The sequence below is a fragment of the Pipistrellus kuhlii genome, unplaced genomic scaffold (assembly GCF_014108245.1).
Source record: "Pipistrellus kuhlii isolate mPipKuh1 unplaced genomic scaffold, mPipKuh1.p scaffold_m20_p_32, whole genome shotgun sequence".
NCBI classification, from domain to species: Eukaryota; Metazoa; Chordata; class Mammalia; order Chiroptera; family Vespertilionidae; genus Pipistrellus; species Pipistrellus kuhlii.
Window position 1 is genome coordinate 5355236 of NW_023425532.1, and position 15194 is coordinate 5370429.

At 57.9% G+C, this 15194-nt stretch overlaps 1 protein-coding gene across 9 annotated transcripts in view; it reads left to right on the top strand.

Moving 5' to 3' along the window:
* BCOR (BCL6 corepressor) overlaps window positions 1–14134 on the top strand; it is a 75682-nt gene extending 61548 nt beyond the window's left edge. For 6 of the 9 annotated variants that reach the window (XM_045570456.1, XM_045570457.1, XM_036460495.2 and 3 more), the window contains 9 exons: window positions 3855–4115; window positions 4349–4693; window positions 5127–5449; window positions 5666–5920; window positions 9931–10097; window positions 11044–11189; window positions 11531–11608; window positions 11776–11932; window positions 13539–14134. In XM_045570456.1, the coding sequence (XP_045426412.1) occupies window positions 3855–4115; window positions 4349–4693; window positions 5127–5449; window positions 5666–5920; window positions 9931–10097; window positions 11044–11189; window positions 11531–11608; window positions 11776–11932; window positions 13539–13830 (2024 nt within the window). In that variant the 3' untranslated portion in view covers window positions 13831–14134. The other 3 variants (XM_036460499.2, XM_036460500.2, XM_036460501.2) reach the window with 2 other exon arrangements.
* Window positions 14135–15194: the final 1060 nt, after the last annotated feature.

Sequence of the window (15194 nt, forward strand, 5' to 3'; positions counted from 1 at the left end):
GACAGTGCAATCCAAGGACACCATTTTTCAGTCCCAACAGCTGGTCCCCTGCTGCGAAGGCCTTTGGGGTTTGCTCACATGACTTCTCTGCCCGATGTGTCGGTGATGGGGAATTAGGGCATTTTGAAAGAGTGGATGCGAAATCCTCCCCTCCCCCAAGACAGGGTAGCCCGGGATGGTGGGTGTGGTGGGGAGCTCTGTGCCATTAAATGTCAGAGGCTTGCCATTTCTCCGCACGCTTGGGTCGTTGGCGCCTGATGGGGTTCGGAAGGATTTGTGGCCCGGAAGAGCTCATCCTTGGGGCCAGCAGCCGCCTGTGGCCAGCGTTCTGAGGAGGCCATGCCAGGACCACTGTGTCCTACCTCTGTCCAGGAGAAGGGCGCTGCAGGCTGGTCAGGGGCTCTGGATGCTCTGAAGTGAAGGTGTCCCTGTTCCTGGTGCAAGTGGGCCAGGCCGGCTGGCGGGCAGGTGCTTCTGTGAAGAAGGAAAAGCGCCTGTCAGGGAGAAGCCCTCTGGGTGGATGGCGAGGGAGGCTGGGAGGAGAGGGAATGGCCCCTGGGGGCAGGGAAAAGGTTGGGGAGGGCAAGCGGCTCGGTTTTAAAGAGAGGGGCAGGGGCTGGGTTCCTTCAGCTGCACGTGAATGGGCCTTATGGGCCTTCTTATGGCTTGAGCCCATGTGGGCTTGGTCCCTCCCCCACCCCACCCCACTGGTTCTCTTCTCCTGAGAGCGCTGTGGCTGAGAGCAGGCAGGGGTCAGAAAGGGGGTGCAGGAGCTTCTAAGATGGCGGATGCAGCTGGCTCAGGGAAGGTGAATGAACTTGAAACACAATGGCCAGGATTTGCGCTCATTCTTTGCGAGGGAGGTGGCTGAGTGAGGCTTTGATTTTAGACGTTCAACCGATGAGTCAGGAGGCTCCTCAGCCTTGGACGCTTGTGAATAGAAACCATCAGTGGCATTTAGAAGATGGGGGGGAGGGCGGGAGGCATGCGTCCATCTCGCCGTGAATGTGGAATGACGTCTCCTCAGCCAGCCCTTCGGCTGACGCGGCCCCGGGGACCTGCTCAGTGGCAGCGCCTGGGCAGGAACGGGAGGAGGCGGGGGTCAGAGGGCTTCCCGGAACTTCTTCCTGGGAAACTTGTCTCCTGGCCGCACACCTGCGAGTCTGGGGAACTGCTCTGAGTTGGGAGCAGAGGCAGCAGGTCTCCCCTGCAGACGGTGTGTTAGCTGAGCCTCCGCTGGGGCTGCTATGGCTCCTGGAGAGGAGGGACCTCCGCTCACGGGCAGCCTTCCCACCTTGTGTAGGGCTCGCTGGGCCTGGCTCACCAGCGGTGAGGGTGCTTTGTTGCCACGGTGACTTGTAAATGTTGCCATGGCAATGCTGCTGCAAAATAATGCTATGGCATAACAATGATAAATTATGGGATGTATGTGCTGAGTCATATGACCAGGCTGCAGGGATGAAATAAGTGTGAAACCACAAACAACACGGCCACATCACATCTGCTTGACACCCAGTGGCCCGGCGCTCATGGCTTCCCACTTGTCGAAGGGCCAAGAGCAGCTATCTGCCATCTCCCTGCCCTCCAGGGCGCCTGTGGCTTGTGGTCGCGGAGGCCCGTGTCGGAGCTCCGAGGCGGCGCCCAGGAATGCGACCTGAGCCTCGGCCCGAGCTGCCGGCCATGCGTGTGTCAGCGGTCAGGGCGTCCTGCGGGTTATTCCTGGCCCGAGTGAGGTCTGAGTCCGCGGGGAATTGGGCTCTTTGCCCGAGAGAGGCCTAGGGGATGGGAAAGGGTGGATGCGCTTAGTTTGGGGAAAGATCCTCGTACAAAATGGGGGAGAAAGCAACTAAAGTTTGTGTGTGTGTGGGGGGGGGGGAGGATGTCAGTGAGCCCGGCTTTAGGAATGGGGTTCCTGCAGGGCCCCTGGGGCCAGGGCCGGAGTGGCCTGGCCGTGCGGGGATGGCAGGTGTGTGCCGAGCCGGCTGCCCATCCTGGGGCCAAAGGGGCTCCCTCTGACCAGCTGGGCAGCCTGCGGGAGGCCGGGCAGGACAGGAGCAGGGAGAAAGGGCCCCAGTCACTGCCTCTGACGTGGGAAATAAGTCATTGCAAGGCCTCCGGGCTGTTGTCTGTGGCGAACAAGGCTGGCCCTGCGGCCAGAGGCCAGGTCTGAGCAGTGGTTGTCACTGTGCTGTAGGAAGTGGCCGGGAGGGTGACGACGTGGGAAAGCAGCTCCATGAGAAAAGGCGCCTCTGCAGGGGGGTGGGGACTGTCCCTACTCGGGCCCCTGCGACCCGGAGCGGAAAGGTCGAGTGTGGAGTGGCTCTCAGTCTGCTCAGGGCTCAGGGCAGGCGTGGGCGGGGTGACGGCCAGAGCACCCCATTCTGGGCAGGGCCATTCAGGCCAAGCCGCTGCCTGGCCGTGGCCTTGAAAGGCGTGTGTCATCACCCTGTCACCTCTGCCTCCCAGCCACCTGGTTTGAACATCCTTCTTATCTGAAGGGGGGGAGGGAGTAGCACGCTTTGGAACTGGACGTGGTGGCGGAGAGGAAAACCCTCAGTTTCCCACGGTCCCCAGGAGCGGACGGCAAAGTGGAATGGTGTGACTGGAGGCTCATGTCCTTAAATGTCGTGCCTCTGGGGCCGCAGTGCCACCTGGTCGGAGAGGCCTGGTGTCCTTTTGTTAGCGCCGTTTCTCCGGCGGCCCCGGTGCGGGGCTGTTTATGGCGCCCACCCGGGAGGCGGCTGCGGTAATGTCCCCGCTTTACAGCTGAGGGGCGGCTGTAAAGCGGCCGTTACTGCGGGGTGGCGGCGAGGGTCACGGAGCAGAGAGTCGGAGCCAGAGAAAGGGGCGCACTGTGGCTCCCCAGCGCTGCCAGCTGTGTGTGGGGACGCTGCTCCCACTGCCCACCTACGGGGCCCGGCATTAGGAGCCCAGGCTAGCCAAGGCCAGGATGACACTTGTCCCCACAGCTGACTGCCACGGAACCCCGAGAATGCCCCCGAGAGAAGGCTGAGCGGGGGACTGGCAGGCTGGTCAGCATGGGGTGACATTGGAAGCTGTCAGCCTGTGAGGAGTGTGTTGATTTTGCCCGGAAATGGATCTGGATGGTGTGATTAGCTCTGTTAATCAGCGCACTCCTTGTCCGGGTGACACGCAGGTCTGTTGGGGGGAGCACTCGAACATCAACGCGGTGGGCTGGGAGCTGCCTCGTAGGGAGGTCCCAAGTGGGCGCCACGTGGAGCAGAAAGAGCAGTGAGCGGGTCAGCCAGCGCAGGCCTTGAGTGCAGAGGGGGGACCTGCGGAGAAAGGGGTGTCATCCTGCCTTGGGGAGGTCCTAGATGCCTGCCTGTGAGGGATGCCACGGAGGAGTGCCAGTGGGGTGACTCCGTCCTGTGTGTGTGCATGGCGTTTGCTGAGGGCCAGGCTGCGGGGAGGGAGGAGCAGCTTAGATTTCCTTCTGCACAGCACATGGGAGCAGCTCCTTGTGTGAGAGAACAGAGGTGACGGATCAGGTTGAGTTCCTTGACATTGAACTTGACCCTGTGTGAGCCACACCCCTCCTCCCAGTGCCCTTGATCTCCCAGCCTCCCTGGTCCCCATCACTCCGCCATTCCTCTTCCTTCACATTCTCCCGTTACCCGGAGAGGGGTGACCAGGGCCTGGCTGGATGTTGCTTTGGGATCACCCACCCTCTGAGAGAAAAGACCCTGATCACCATCTGGGATATAGCAGGCGGGGGCTCTTTCATCACGTGCCCCCTTTCAGGTCACGGAGGGCCTGCCCGCTCCCCAGTCTTGCTTTGTTGCGGTGACCTTGGGGCCTTCATTTCCGTGTCACTGTCCCCCCTCCCCCAGGTGAATACGGTGTTGGCAACAAACACGACCCCTTCGAGCCCCCGGAGAGCAAGGACCTGTCCCTGGAGTCGTACTTCGTGGACAGGCCTCCATTGGGCGAGCCCCTCAGCGAGCAGGCAGCCGCCGACGTGCCGGGCAGCCCCGCCCTGCAGCTGGACAGGAAGCGCAAGGCCTCGGGTGACAGCACCCTCGCCGAGGCCCCCGGAGAGGAGCTGTCGGAGGACCCACTGCTGAAAGCCAAGCGCAGGCGGATCTCCAAAGGTGAGCGCGGGCGGCGGCCGCCTGCCTAGCGGCCCGGGGCAGCCCGGGGTGGTGCAGTGGATGCTTCTGGCGCTGCCCTAGAGCCCTGGGGAACCCGCTCACACCCCCTCCCCTGAAGCCAGAGGCAGAGCTAGCCCCCCCTCCCCTCCCCCACCCCCGGTAGGGATGGGTAAGACAGTTGGTTCCCCCTTCCGGGGGGCTTTTTGATTAATTTGTAGTTATTTCTCCATTAGATGACTGGCCTGAGAGGGAAATGACAAACAGTTCCTCTAACCACTTAGAAGACCCACATTGTAATGAGCTGACCAACCTGAAGGTGTGCATTGAATTAACAGGGCTGCATCCTAAAAAGCAACGCCACTTGCTGCACCTTAGAGAACAGTGGGAGCAGCAGGTGTCGGCAGCTGAGAGCAAACCTGGCCGGCAGGGCAGGAAGGAAGTGACCCAGGCCACTCAGCCTGAGGCCACTGCCCAGGGCAATAGCCTCTCCGAAGAGAAGCCCGGCAGGAAAAGGGCAGAGACCAAAGGCAACAGGAGCTGGGCGGAGGAGGCCCTCAAGTCCAGTGACAATGAGCAAGGTAAGCAGAGGCCCTGGGCCCGCCCTCCCGCTCCGGGAGCGGGAAGAGCCCTAGAGGTGGCGGCAGGCAGGGAGTTCTTTCCTGACGTCCTTCAGCCCCCATGCTGAGTCTGGGTGGCCGCCGGGTCCTGAGCACCCAGATTGGCCCTCCTTGGGGAGCTGTAGGTCCCCAGGCCCCATGGGGTGGGAGGCAGAGCGCCCCCCAGAGCGGGCTTCTGCCCTTTGGTCCTTGCCCCTGGAGAGACCAGTGTTTTGTGGGTTAACCTGTCTGACGGCTGGATGCGGGCTAATTAAAATATTAATGCTTTGAGAGCGGAATTGGTGTATCTTTAAGAGCCGAAGCCGCTCTAGCGAGGGGCGCTAACAATGGGCTTCTCCGCACCGGCTGCCGCTCCGTAACGCCCGCATCTCCCCCTTCTCCCCCGCCGATCCAGGTCTGCCTGTGTTCGCGGGCTCTCCGCCCATGAAGGGCCTTTCATCCACCAATGCGAGCGGCAAAAGGCAGGCTCAGCCAAGCTGCACGCCAGCCTCGAGGCCGCCTGCCAAACATCCAAAAATTAAAGAAAACCCGAAGACAGATGTGCTGTGCACGGACGAGGAGGAAGACTGCCAGGCCGCGCTGCTGCACAAGTATACCGACGGCGGTGAGAAGCCGTCGGGGAAGAGGCTGTGCAAGACCAAGCACCTGATACCCCAGGAGCCGCGCCGCAGCCTGCCGATGCCTGGGGACTACTACGTGGACAATAGTGATGGCAAGGTACCTCCGCCCCTCGCCGGCCCTGGGCCTGGGGGACAGCTGCTCTGGGGACAAAGCCTTCCCGGTCCCAGGTCACTCCCCCATCGCAGGGGGCTGTGTTCTGGGTGCTGGTGAAGTTCCAAACCCCTGCCCCCATCACCCCTCCCCTAAACAAAAGCGGGAAATGGCCCGCCTCCTGCCTGCCTTACACGTGTGTGCTGCCTGCTTCTGTGACAGGTGACCGTCAGGAGAGTCCGAAAGCGGCCCGAGTCCAGTTCTGACTACGATCTGTCCCCGGCCAAGCAGGACCAGAAGCCCTTTGACCGTTTGCAACAACTGCTGCCGGCGACGCAGTCCGCCCAGCTGCCCCGCTCCAACTCCCCTCCTGAGGCCACGCAGTCGCGGCCCATGCCCCCCGAGGCGCGGAGACTTATTGTCAATAAGAACGCGGGCGAGACCCTCCTGCAGCGCGCGGCCCGCCTGGGCTACGAGGTCAGTGTCCTGGGGCCCTGGGTTCCCCAACCCCAGCTGCTGCCCCTGACGGTGGGGACAGGGAGGGGGGTGAGCGGCGCCAGTTGGGGTGGCCTGAGGATGTCGGAGCCGCCAGCTCCTCTGCAGGCTCTCCGGTGGCCTGCTCCGTCGCTGTGTGAAAAAGGCCTGTGATGCTCGCTCCATGTCCAGGCACGCAGGCCTGGCATCCTTCCATCCCGCTCACTTATCTCTGATATGAAATCTGACATAACCCAGGGCTTGGCGACTGGGGGAATTTTAATGAGCCCTTTGGATTCTGATTAGCAAGGGGGAGAGGAGTGGGTGGCTCTGTTTTGGTTGCGGGTAGGAAATGTCTGTGCAGGTAGGGGGTGGGGCAGGCCGGAGCCCTCTTTCTGAGCAGGACAGAGAATCCAAGGGCTGAGGATGAGGGGAACTCAGGTTTTGCCCCAAAGTCCCTGCCCTCACCCCACATCCCCATCTGGCATGCCCTCTCTCCCTGTAGCAACATACAAAGCAAGATATTGTCCGGGTTTCTAAGCCTGTATGACCCGGAGTCACTCATTTCCCCCTCTCCGCCTCTTCCCGTGGCGATCGCTAATGTTATCCCGCTCTCAGATGAGGAAACAGCCCCACAGGGGTTAAATGACAGCTTGTACAGGTAGTGAGCGAGCCCACAGTCAGTCTGGCTCCGGAGCCCGGCCCCTCCCCCGCCGCCCACCCCTCCCCCAGCCCTCTCTCCAGGCCGGCTGGGCTCGCACTGGAATTGCCCTTTGCACAGCTAACCTCTGGGAGATAGATGAGTCCCTCTGCCCCAGCGGCTCCCCCACCACGCCTGTCAGTTGAAATTGTGATGTAATAGCCCACAGGGCAAAGGCATTTTTTTTATGCTGGCATCAGCCCTCTGGGAGTTGAATGGGGAAAATAAAATGCGGCTCAGCAAGCTGCGAGAGGAGGCGTGGATCAGCTCCGGTGGCAGGCCCTGGTGGCTGAGGGCCGCAGGGTTTATCTGCAGTTCTGGCTCCCACAGCCCGGCTCCCCAGGCGCGGGAGCCAGCCCTCCCTGGTGGGCTGCCTGGGCCCTGGGCCCCCGAGGCGTGGCTGTGGGGGAAGCTTTGGAAACGGTGCTTTCTTCGTTGTTGGTTGTATGTGCTGTGTTTTCGTCAACATGTCCGTGGTTCAGAAAATGGACTTGTGTCTCCAGCACACACTGGGGGTGGGGGAGGGGAGGCAGGAGGACAGCCTGCTCCACGTGTGTGGATTTCGGGGTTCCTGGCCTTACCTCAGATCTTGGCATTGTTCCTACCAGTTTCCTTCGGGACCAGAGACCTCAGGAGGCCCTTGTTGGTCCCTTCATGAAGATTCCGTTGGGTTTTGATGAGCCGGTGGGTCGGAGGCTTGGGCGACCATGCTTTTGGGGCTACTGGGCCTTTGGTGGCTCCTGAGACCTAGGACAGCTGCTCTGATACGTGAATCGCGCAGGTCATTGCTTTTGGTTGAACATTTCACCACTGGGTGAGCGATTTCAACTTTGAACCCAACTTTCGAGGATTTCTTTAGGCAGAATTGACGTCAGGACGGCAACTGGTCGGGAGATGTGGCAATGAGACCTTTGAAAGTGGCAGGACAATTTGCTTAACCCAGCAGAGGTGTCGCCGGACGCCCAGGGCAGGGAGGGCTTTCCTGGAGGTAGTCTTTGCCGTCCTTGCTGTCTGCCGAAGTGCCAGTCAGAGGCCGCCCAAGCTTTACGTCCCGCTAAGCCACCTCCTGAGGTTGGGAAACAGACGGCGAGCGAGGCCAGAGACGCCCAGACCTCCCCTCCCGGGCCGGGCTTCTGGTTCTTGGGCTAAAAGGCCAATGTGCAACCGCATGCTTGTGCGTTTAGTGGTGATGGCTACATTTTCTATGAATTGAATAAATCATGTTTTTTAAAAAGTTAATGAGGCATTTAATTAATTAACAATGTCGGGTTTATGGCCTTTATGGTTACATTTTGTGGTTAATGGCATTGGGCTTATAGCCGCTTCACACAGAACTGTCCAATGAAAACAGCGGGATTTTGTTTGGGAACGGGTGGGTTGCCCCGTGAGCGCTCCCATTTCCAGGGCAGAAAATAAACCAGGAAACGTGTTGGGTGGACAGGTTTGTCTGGCCTCTTAGCCATTCCTGCCGCTGTTGGTGATAGCGCTTGCCATCCATTTAGAGGCCGGTGCCCTCCCGGCCGGGAGAAGGTAGTCAGCCCACTTGACCCCGACAGAGGGCCTGAGGGTGCTCGTCACGCCAGGTTGCGACCCTCTCCCTGGGGCCCTCTGGGCCTTTTGAATCTTCCCAGCTGCCCAGCTCCCAGAAGCCCCGAGTTCTAGCTCCAGGACTGCGTGTTCACTGAACATGGGATTTAACTTCTCTGGACTTCGGTTTCCCCCAGTGTTGAATGAGAACAGTGCCACCGCCCTGGCACGTCATGGGTTACTGTGGCATGTAATGGGACAACAGACGGCATGCTCATTTGGGGAGGCCGGCAGTACTGTGTACATAGCAACAGCCACGTGGCTGTGTTAGGACAGCCCGTGGCAAAACGGCTGGCCTGGCTGTGGGTGACTCCTGCCGCTGCCACCCTCCTGGGAAGGAGTTGACTTGCCCATCGGCTCTGCTGCCCTTTCATTTCTGGGTGCCCTCCGATCAGCCCTGGCAGCGACGAGGGTTTCCAGGTGAGGGCCATAATTGTCAGAGCAAATAAAGCCCGGGTGACAGGCCACCAGACAGGCCACCGGGCCCCGGGGAAATTGATCTGTGCACAGCAGTCAGTGGCGCTCAGACCTGATCCCAGACCACGTGACGGGGCCTCTCCCTGGTGGGGCACACAGCTCATTAGCTTGCAGCCGTCCGCTCCTGCCTGGCTGGGGAGGACCTGCTAAAAGAGCAGCAGCTTCATGCGGTATCCTGGATACCGGGGCTCGGGGCAGGTGGCCTGGGAGCCCAGAGCATTGTGGGCTTGCTGGCAGGTTAGGATCTGAAGGGAGAGCTCGTTTGTGGGCATGCCTCGTCCCTTCCTCTTGTTTTTGGAGGGGAGCTGCCGCACTGACCTGAAGCTTCTCATGTGGAACATTCTGGTCAGCTCCCAAGTGGTGGGTCACCTTTGATTGACATGTCCGGGAAAGGGCATAGGAGAGTTGTCATGGAGAGGCCTGCCGTGACCCACGCGGCTCCCCCAACCGGTGGAGCATGCGTCCGGCCATCTGCTGGGCGGGGCAGGCAGGAAAAGAGTCAAGCATGTTTGTGTGTTTGAAAACTCCCTTCGTCAGGGTAGTGATAATGAAACATGGAATGAAGGCTGCTCTGCCTGCTGGGAGCATGTCCTAGGACTGTGAACACGCCAAAGAGTAGAAATCATACAGCGATTGTGGTGCCCGCTGTTGACACAGAACACCCTTCTGAGGAAAGGCCAGCGTGTGTTATCAGTCCCTGTGTTTGCTGAAATAAACAGGAAAATGCTGGTCATTCAGCCCCAAGTGGGGTTCAGGGTGAGGCAAAGTGGGGGAGGGGGGTGTGCAAAGCATGTTGTGTCATTTCTTGGCGACGCACGTGACGCACAGACGGAGCTTCCCTCTCACTGTTCAACATACGAACAGGAGCGTGTGCGCCGTAGGCTGTCCTTGTCCATGTGTCATCTAAGAGATTAGAAGGGGACACCTCTGTCCCGGCCCAGCCAAGCGCTGGCCTGAGGCCTCAGCTAGCCCGTGGCGTCCTCCTGCCGCCTGAGAGCCCCCGTGACGCTCCTGTCTCAGGAGGAAATGGACCCTGGGAGAAGTTCAAGGGTCACTTGCCCTGGGCCGGGCTGCTGGGTTCATGCACAGTCACCAGCCTGCAGAACCTAGGGGACACCGTCTCCATCACTGGGCCCTTCCCATGTGCTCTCAGACCCAAGGATGGGTGCCGGGGGAAGCGGGCACTGCCCATGAGGCCACTTCCAGGTGCGTTGTGCGGCGCTCTGACGCGGTCCCCTCACTCCCGCAGGAGGTGGTCTTGTACTGCTTGGAGAACAAGATTTGTGATGTGAACCACCGCGACAATGCCGGATACTGTGCCCTGCATGAAGCCTGTGCCAGGGGGTGGCTGAACATTGTGCGACACCTTCTCGAATACGGTGCTGACGTCAACTGCAGTGCCCAGGACGGAACCAGGTCAGTTGCGGGGCTTGGTGTCGGCCTGGCCCTGCGGGGCACAGGCGGTATCTTTATCTTTCTGGGCACATGGGAAACCCCAGAGGGAAAGCTGGCGAGTGACCTGGAAGCGCATTGATGGTGGAATCCACCAGAGCTTTCTGGCAAATTTAGCTAGAGCTTTCAGAGTTTGCAATGTTCCCACGGACAAAAGTTGAAAATGTCGAGCCTGCCTGAGTAATTGGAGTGTTGCCCTTTAAGACCCCATACTTTCCATCAGCGTCTACTGAATGACACCATTTAAAATATCCTGGAGCCCACAGTCCCAGAATCCAGACAGGGCTACTGCCGCTGGTTTGGTGTAAGATCTGCCCGGGCCACACACACCCAGAGCCCACACACCCTGTCCTTGACCTTGGTTCCTGGGGTGCTGCTGGGAGGTGGGGCACGACGCCTTCTTAGTGGTTTACGGTTTCCAAACAGCATTCCCCATTCGTGGACACTGGTGGGAGGGCCCTGCACCTTCTGGTTGATTTTTTTCTTTTTTTTTTAACAGATTAGGCTTTTTTGTTATTATTTGTTTTATTGAAAACAGAGAGAAATGCCAATGAGGAGAGAGAATCATGGATCAGCTGCCTCCTGCATGCCCCACACTGGGACTGAGCTCACAACTCAGGCATGTGCCCTGACCGGGAATCCAGCCGTGACCTTTTGATTCATAGGTTAACGCTCACCCACTGAGCCAGCCAGCCGGGCTTTTTTTTTAATAACGTTTTCATTTTGCCTGTGCTCCTTCTTAGGCCCGGGACTAGGTACGTTAGCATTTGAGAATTAGGCCTGGAATAGTAGGCACATCGCTTGACCCTGGGTCAGTCCCTGCCTCAGTTTCCCTCTCTGGAATGTCAGTGGCAGCAGACCTGTGAGGATGGTTAGAGGCGGGAGCTGACCCTCTGCCTGTGTCCCCCAGACCCCTCCACGATGCAGTTGAGAACGACCACCTGGCGATCGTCCGCCTGCTGCTCTCCTATGGTGCTGACCCCACTTTGGCTACGTACTCAGGTAGAACCATCATGAAGATGACGCACAGCGAACTCATGGAAAGGTTTTTAACAGGTACGGCCAGGTCACGTGGCGGCGTCATTCAAACCTGGGGAGGGGGGTTCCCTGCGCTCCTGGCCACGCGCTCAGAGGGCCACCCTCGTTTACTTACTGGGTCACCAATGTCAAGTTAGTTTCGGAAAGAACATACAGAATCCAGAGGAGGTGCCAGCTTTATGTTGGCCTCTGAGGGTGGAAAAATGCTTAGCTTGCCCGGCTGCTTTTGTTTGCTGGGCAAGGAGGCACCCATCCCTGGTCGGAGGGTGTGGGAGGGGACGCGCCCTGGGGGTGAAATGTCCCCCAGTCCCCTAGCCCCTGCACCCGGTGCTCAGCAGCAGCTTTCCCTCTGTCTGCAGACTATCTGAAAGACCTGCAGGGCCGCAGCGACGAGGACTCCAGCAGCTTCTGGGACTTCTACGGCAGCTCCGTGTGCGGTGAGCTCAGTGGGCAGTGCGGGCCTTCGGGCCATTTCTCTGCTGGGGATGCGGGTGCCACAAGCGGGGCTCGCTGGGAAGTGTGTTTGGGGTCCTTCTCTGATCGGACACAGTCTGACTGTGCTGATGCCGTTCTCTCTCCCTCCCTCTCGCTCGCCCTCCATTAGAGCCGGATGATGAAAGTGGCTATGACGTGCTGGCGAACCCGCCGGGGCCAGAGGACCTGCAGGAGGATGACGAGGCCTGCAGTGATGTGTTCGAATTTGAGTTTGCGGAAAGCCCCCTCCTGCCGTGTTACAACGTCCAAGTGTCCGTCGCGCAGGGGTGAGCATGGCTGTCGTGTGCTTGGGAACGACTCAGGTGCTCTTGGGTGCGGGAGGGGATTCCAAAGTGTCTGTCACACTTGGGAATGCAGATCTTTCCCTGGTGGTGGTGGTGGGGGGGGCACAGCATGGTTAGTAACTGCCCTCATCAGAACACACCACCAGAGCCTGGCCGGTGTGGCTCAGGGGTTGAGTGATGACCCAGGAACCAGGAGGTCAGGGTTCGATTCCCAGTCAGGGCACAGACCCGGGGTTGTGGGCTCCATTCCCAGTGTGGGGTGTGTAGGAGGCAGCCGTTCCATGATTTCCCCCCCCCCCCCCCCCGTCTCCTTCTCCCTTCCTCTCTGAAACCAATACAAATATATTTTTTAAACAAAGAATACACCCCCAGAGCTCAAAGGACACTGTTGGGTCCTTCAGTCACTAGGCTCTTTGGAAAGGGATCCTAAGTCTCTCCAACAGGCACTAAGGTCCCTGATCTATACCGATGACACGTACTTCCTGCATCTGATGAGCAAAAGCACTGGGAGGTCCCCGGGCTCTTGTGTGTCATCAGATTTGGTTAGCTCGTGTGTGTGTGTGTGTGTGTGTGTGTGGTCAGCAGGATCCAACAATGGACGCGCGCGCGCACACACACACACCCGACTTTTATTTGCTTCTTCGTGTTCATCCCTGCCCATCCCCCTGCCAGCGTCACTCCTACACACACCCACACACACACACACGACACTGAATTGTGCGTGTCTCATGCCTCAACACCCCTCTGACCCCTTGTGTGTGACACGCTCCTGCGGCCGGGCACTGCCCCTGAGCCCAAGGCCCATGGCTGACCCGTAAGAGTGGCGAGGACGGGTGTGAGGAATGGAACACACCTTCGCAGGCGCCCTGCGGGCCGGGGCTGGGGCTGGGGCTGGGGCTGGGGTGGGAAAGCTGGAGGGCCCCCCTCTGCGTTTACGGTGCTTTGTCTGTGCGGGGGGGAGGGGAGGAGAAACCAAGGAGGCGCTTGTGCTGGCCTCTTCCGGTGACTGGTGCCGGGCGCTCCTTGGAGAGCGAGCCCCTGAGTCAGGTTCCGCCAGCGCCTGTGACGCGGCAGTTTGTGATGCGGCTCCTCCAGCTGCCGCTTCGGCTCCTGGCTGCGTTGCCTGGTCCTCCCCGAGGGGCCTCTTTTATTTGTTTGTTCCTAATGTGTTTTTATTGATCTCGGAGTGGAAGGGAGCGGGAGACAGAAACATCCGTGTTGCGGGGGAATCATGAATCAGCCGCCTCCTGCTCGCCCCACACTGGGGGTGGAGCCCGCACCCCGGGCCTGTCTCCTTGACTGGATTCGAACCCTGCCCTCCTGGTTCCTAGGTCAATGCTCAACCCCTGAGCCATGCAGGCCGGGCCCTAAGTGGCCTCTTGATAAATGGAGATGCAGCCAGAGGGAGTGGCAAGAACTAGATCCCCTCTTCTGCGGAGGAAGGGGGTGCTGGGGGAGGGGGTGTCCGTGCGGACGGAGCGGCCCCTGCCTGTCCCACCAGGGACCCAGCTCGCGGGGGTGGCGGTTAGCACTTGGCAAGCGCTTCGCACGGTGCCCGGCGCTCAAATAGCTTTGCTTGCCGCCGCAGGCCCCGCAACTGGCTGCTGCTGTCGGACGTGCTGAAGAAGCTGAAGATGTCCTCGCGGATATTCCGCTGCAACTTCCCCAACGTGGAGATCGTCACCATCGCCGAGGCCGAGTTCTACCGGCAGGTTGCAGCGAGCCTCCTGTTCTCCTGCCCCAAAGACATGGAGGCCTTTAACCCCGAGAGCAAGGAGCTCCTGGATCTGGTGGAGTTCACGGGAGAGCTGCAGAGCCTGCTGGGCTCCACCGTGGAGTGGCTGCACCCCAGCGACACGGGCTCGGATGACTACTGGTGAGCCGGCCCGGCCGCCTGTACAGTGTGTCATAGTGTTAATCCTTGTGCATAGGTGCCATATACGGCTATTTCTGTAAAGAAAGGACACTATTACATATGGAAATATCTCTTCTTTATATAAGAGAAACGGCTCCAGTGGGAAAGGACTTCGAAACGTGGTTCTGTTTCCTTTTTGAGCTTTTCAGTCCGTTTTTATGAAGCTGTTGTAATGTTCCTTTGCTTTTCCATGCACACACGCTTTGGGGTATGTTTGTGTCTTTTTTTTTCTTGGAAGATTTGTTTCTTTGCTTTTCTTTTTTAAGGAAGGGGGAAAAAAAAAGATGAGGAAACGGAGCGCAACACTCTGATTTAATTTCATACAAAGCTCCGACGGATGGCCGAGGCAACAGCCATGTAGTGTGGCTGCACCTGTGTGGTTGGTTTGGGGGTGAATTCGGTGATGTTGTAATTTTATGTTTTGTTTACAGTGTACCTGCTCGGGTCAGGTAAATGCCATTGGATGCAGTCCAGTGGCGTGTAATATAAATTCAAACCATACCCACACACAACAACTAATTGTATGAAACTTTTATATCCTAATTTAAAAGCTGTGAAATTAGTTTTCACGCATCAAACCGGATTGTTTATATGTTTAAACATTTTATGCTCTTATTTAAAGAAGACTTTGAGCTATTTTTTTCTGTACCCTGTAAAATATTGAAAACTAACATAATATGTTGAGGTTGCTTGAAAATGTACATAAAACTAAAATTTTCTGAATTGTGTGTTTATGTTTGAAATCTGTGTTTTAACTTTGTAAGTAAATTCTCTGCCTTTGTATTTATATTTTACAAAAATTTTCTTAAAAGGCAATAAACCTGTTGAAGAAAGGAGAACATTGATGTTGTGTGTTATGTATTCCTAAAATGTCACAGATTTTTCTAAAAAATCTTTATTGTTGAGAGTATTATAGATGTTCCCTCCCTCCTCCTTTCTCCTCCCCCCCCCCCCCATTGCCTCCTTCCACCTTGTTCAGCCCCACCCCATGCCTTCACCACCCTGTTCTTGTCCTTAGGTAAGATCTTTGGTTGATCTCTTCCCACCCCTCCCCCACCCCCGCTGAGAGTCAGCCTGTTTCATGCTTCCATGCCTCAGCTTTCATTTTACTTACCAGTTTACTTTGTTCATTAGATTGCTTCTTTATCTTGATTTTTAGATTCGATTGTTGATCTGTATTTATTGCCATTTATTCACTCTTTTTAATCTTTTCTTCTTCTTAATCTTCCTCTTCTTAGAAAGTACCCTTTAGCATTTCATATAATCCTGGTTTGATGGTGATGAACTCCTTTAGCTTTTTCTTATCTGTGAAGCTCTTTATCTGACCAA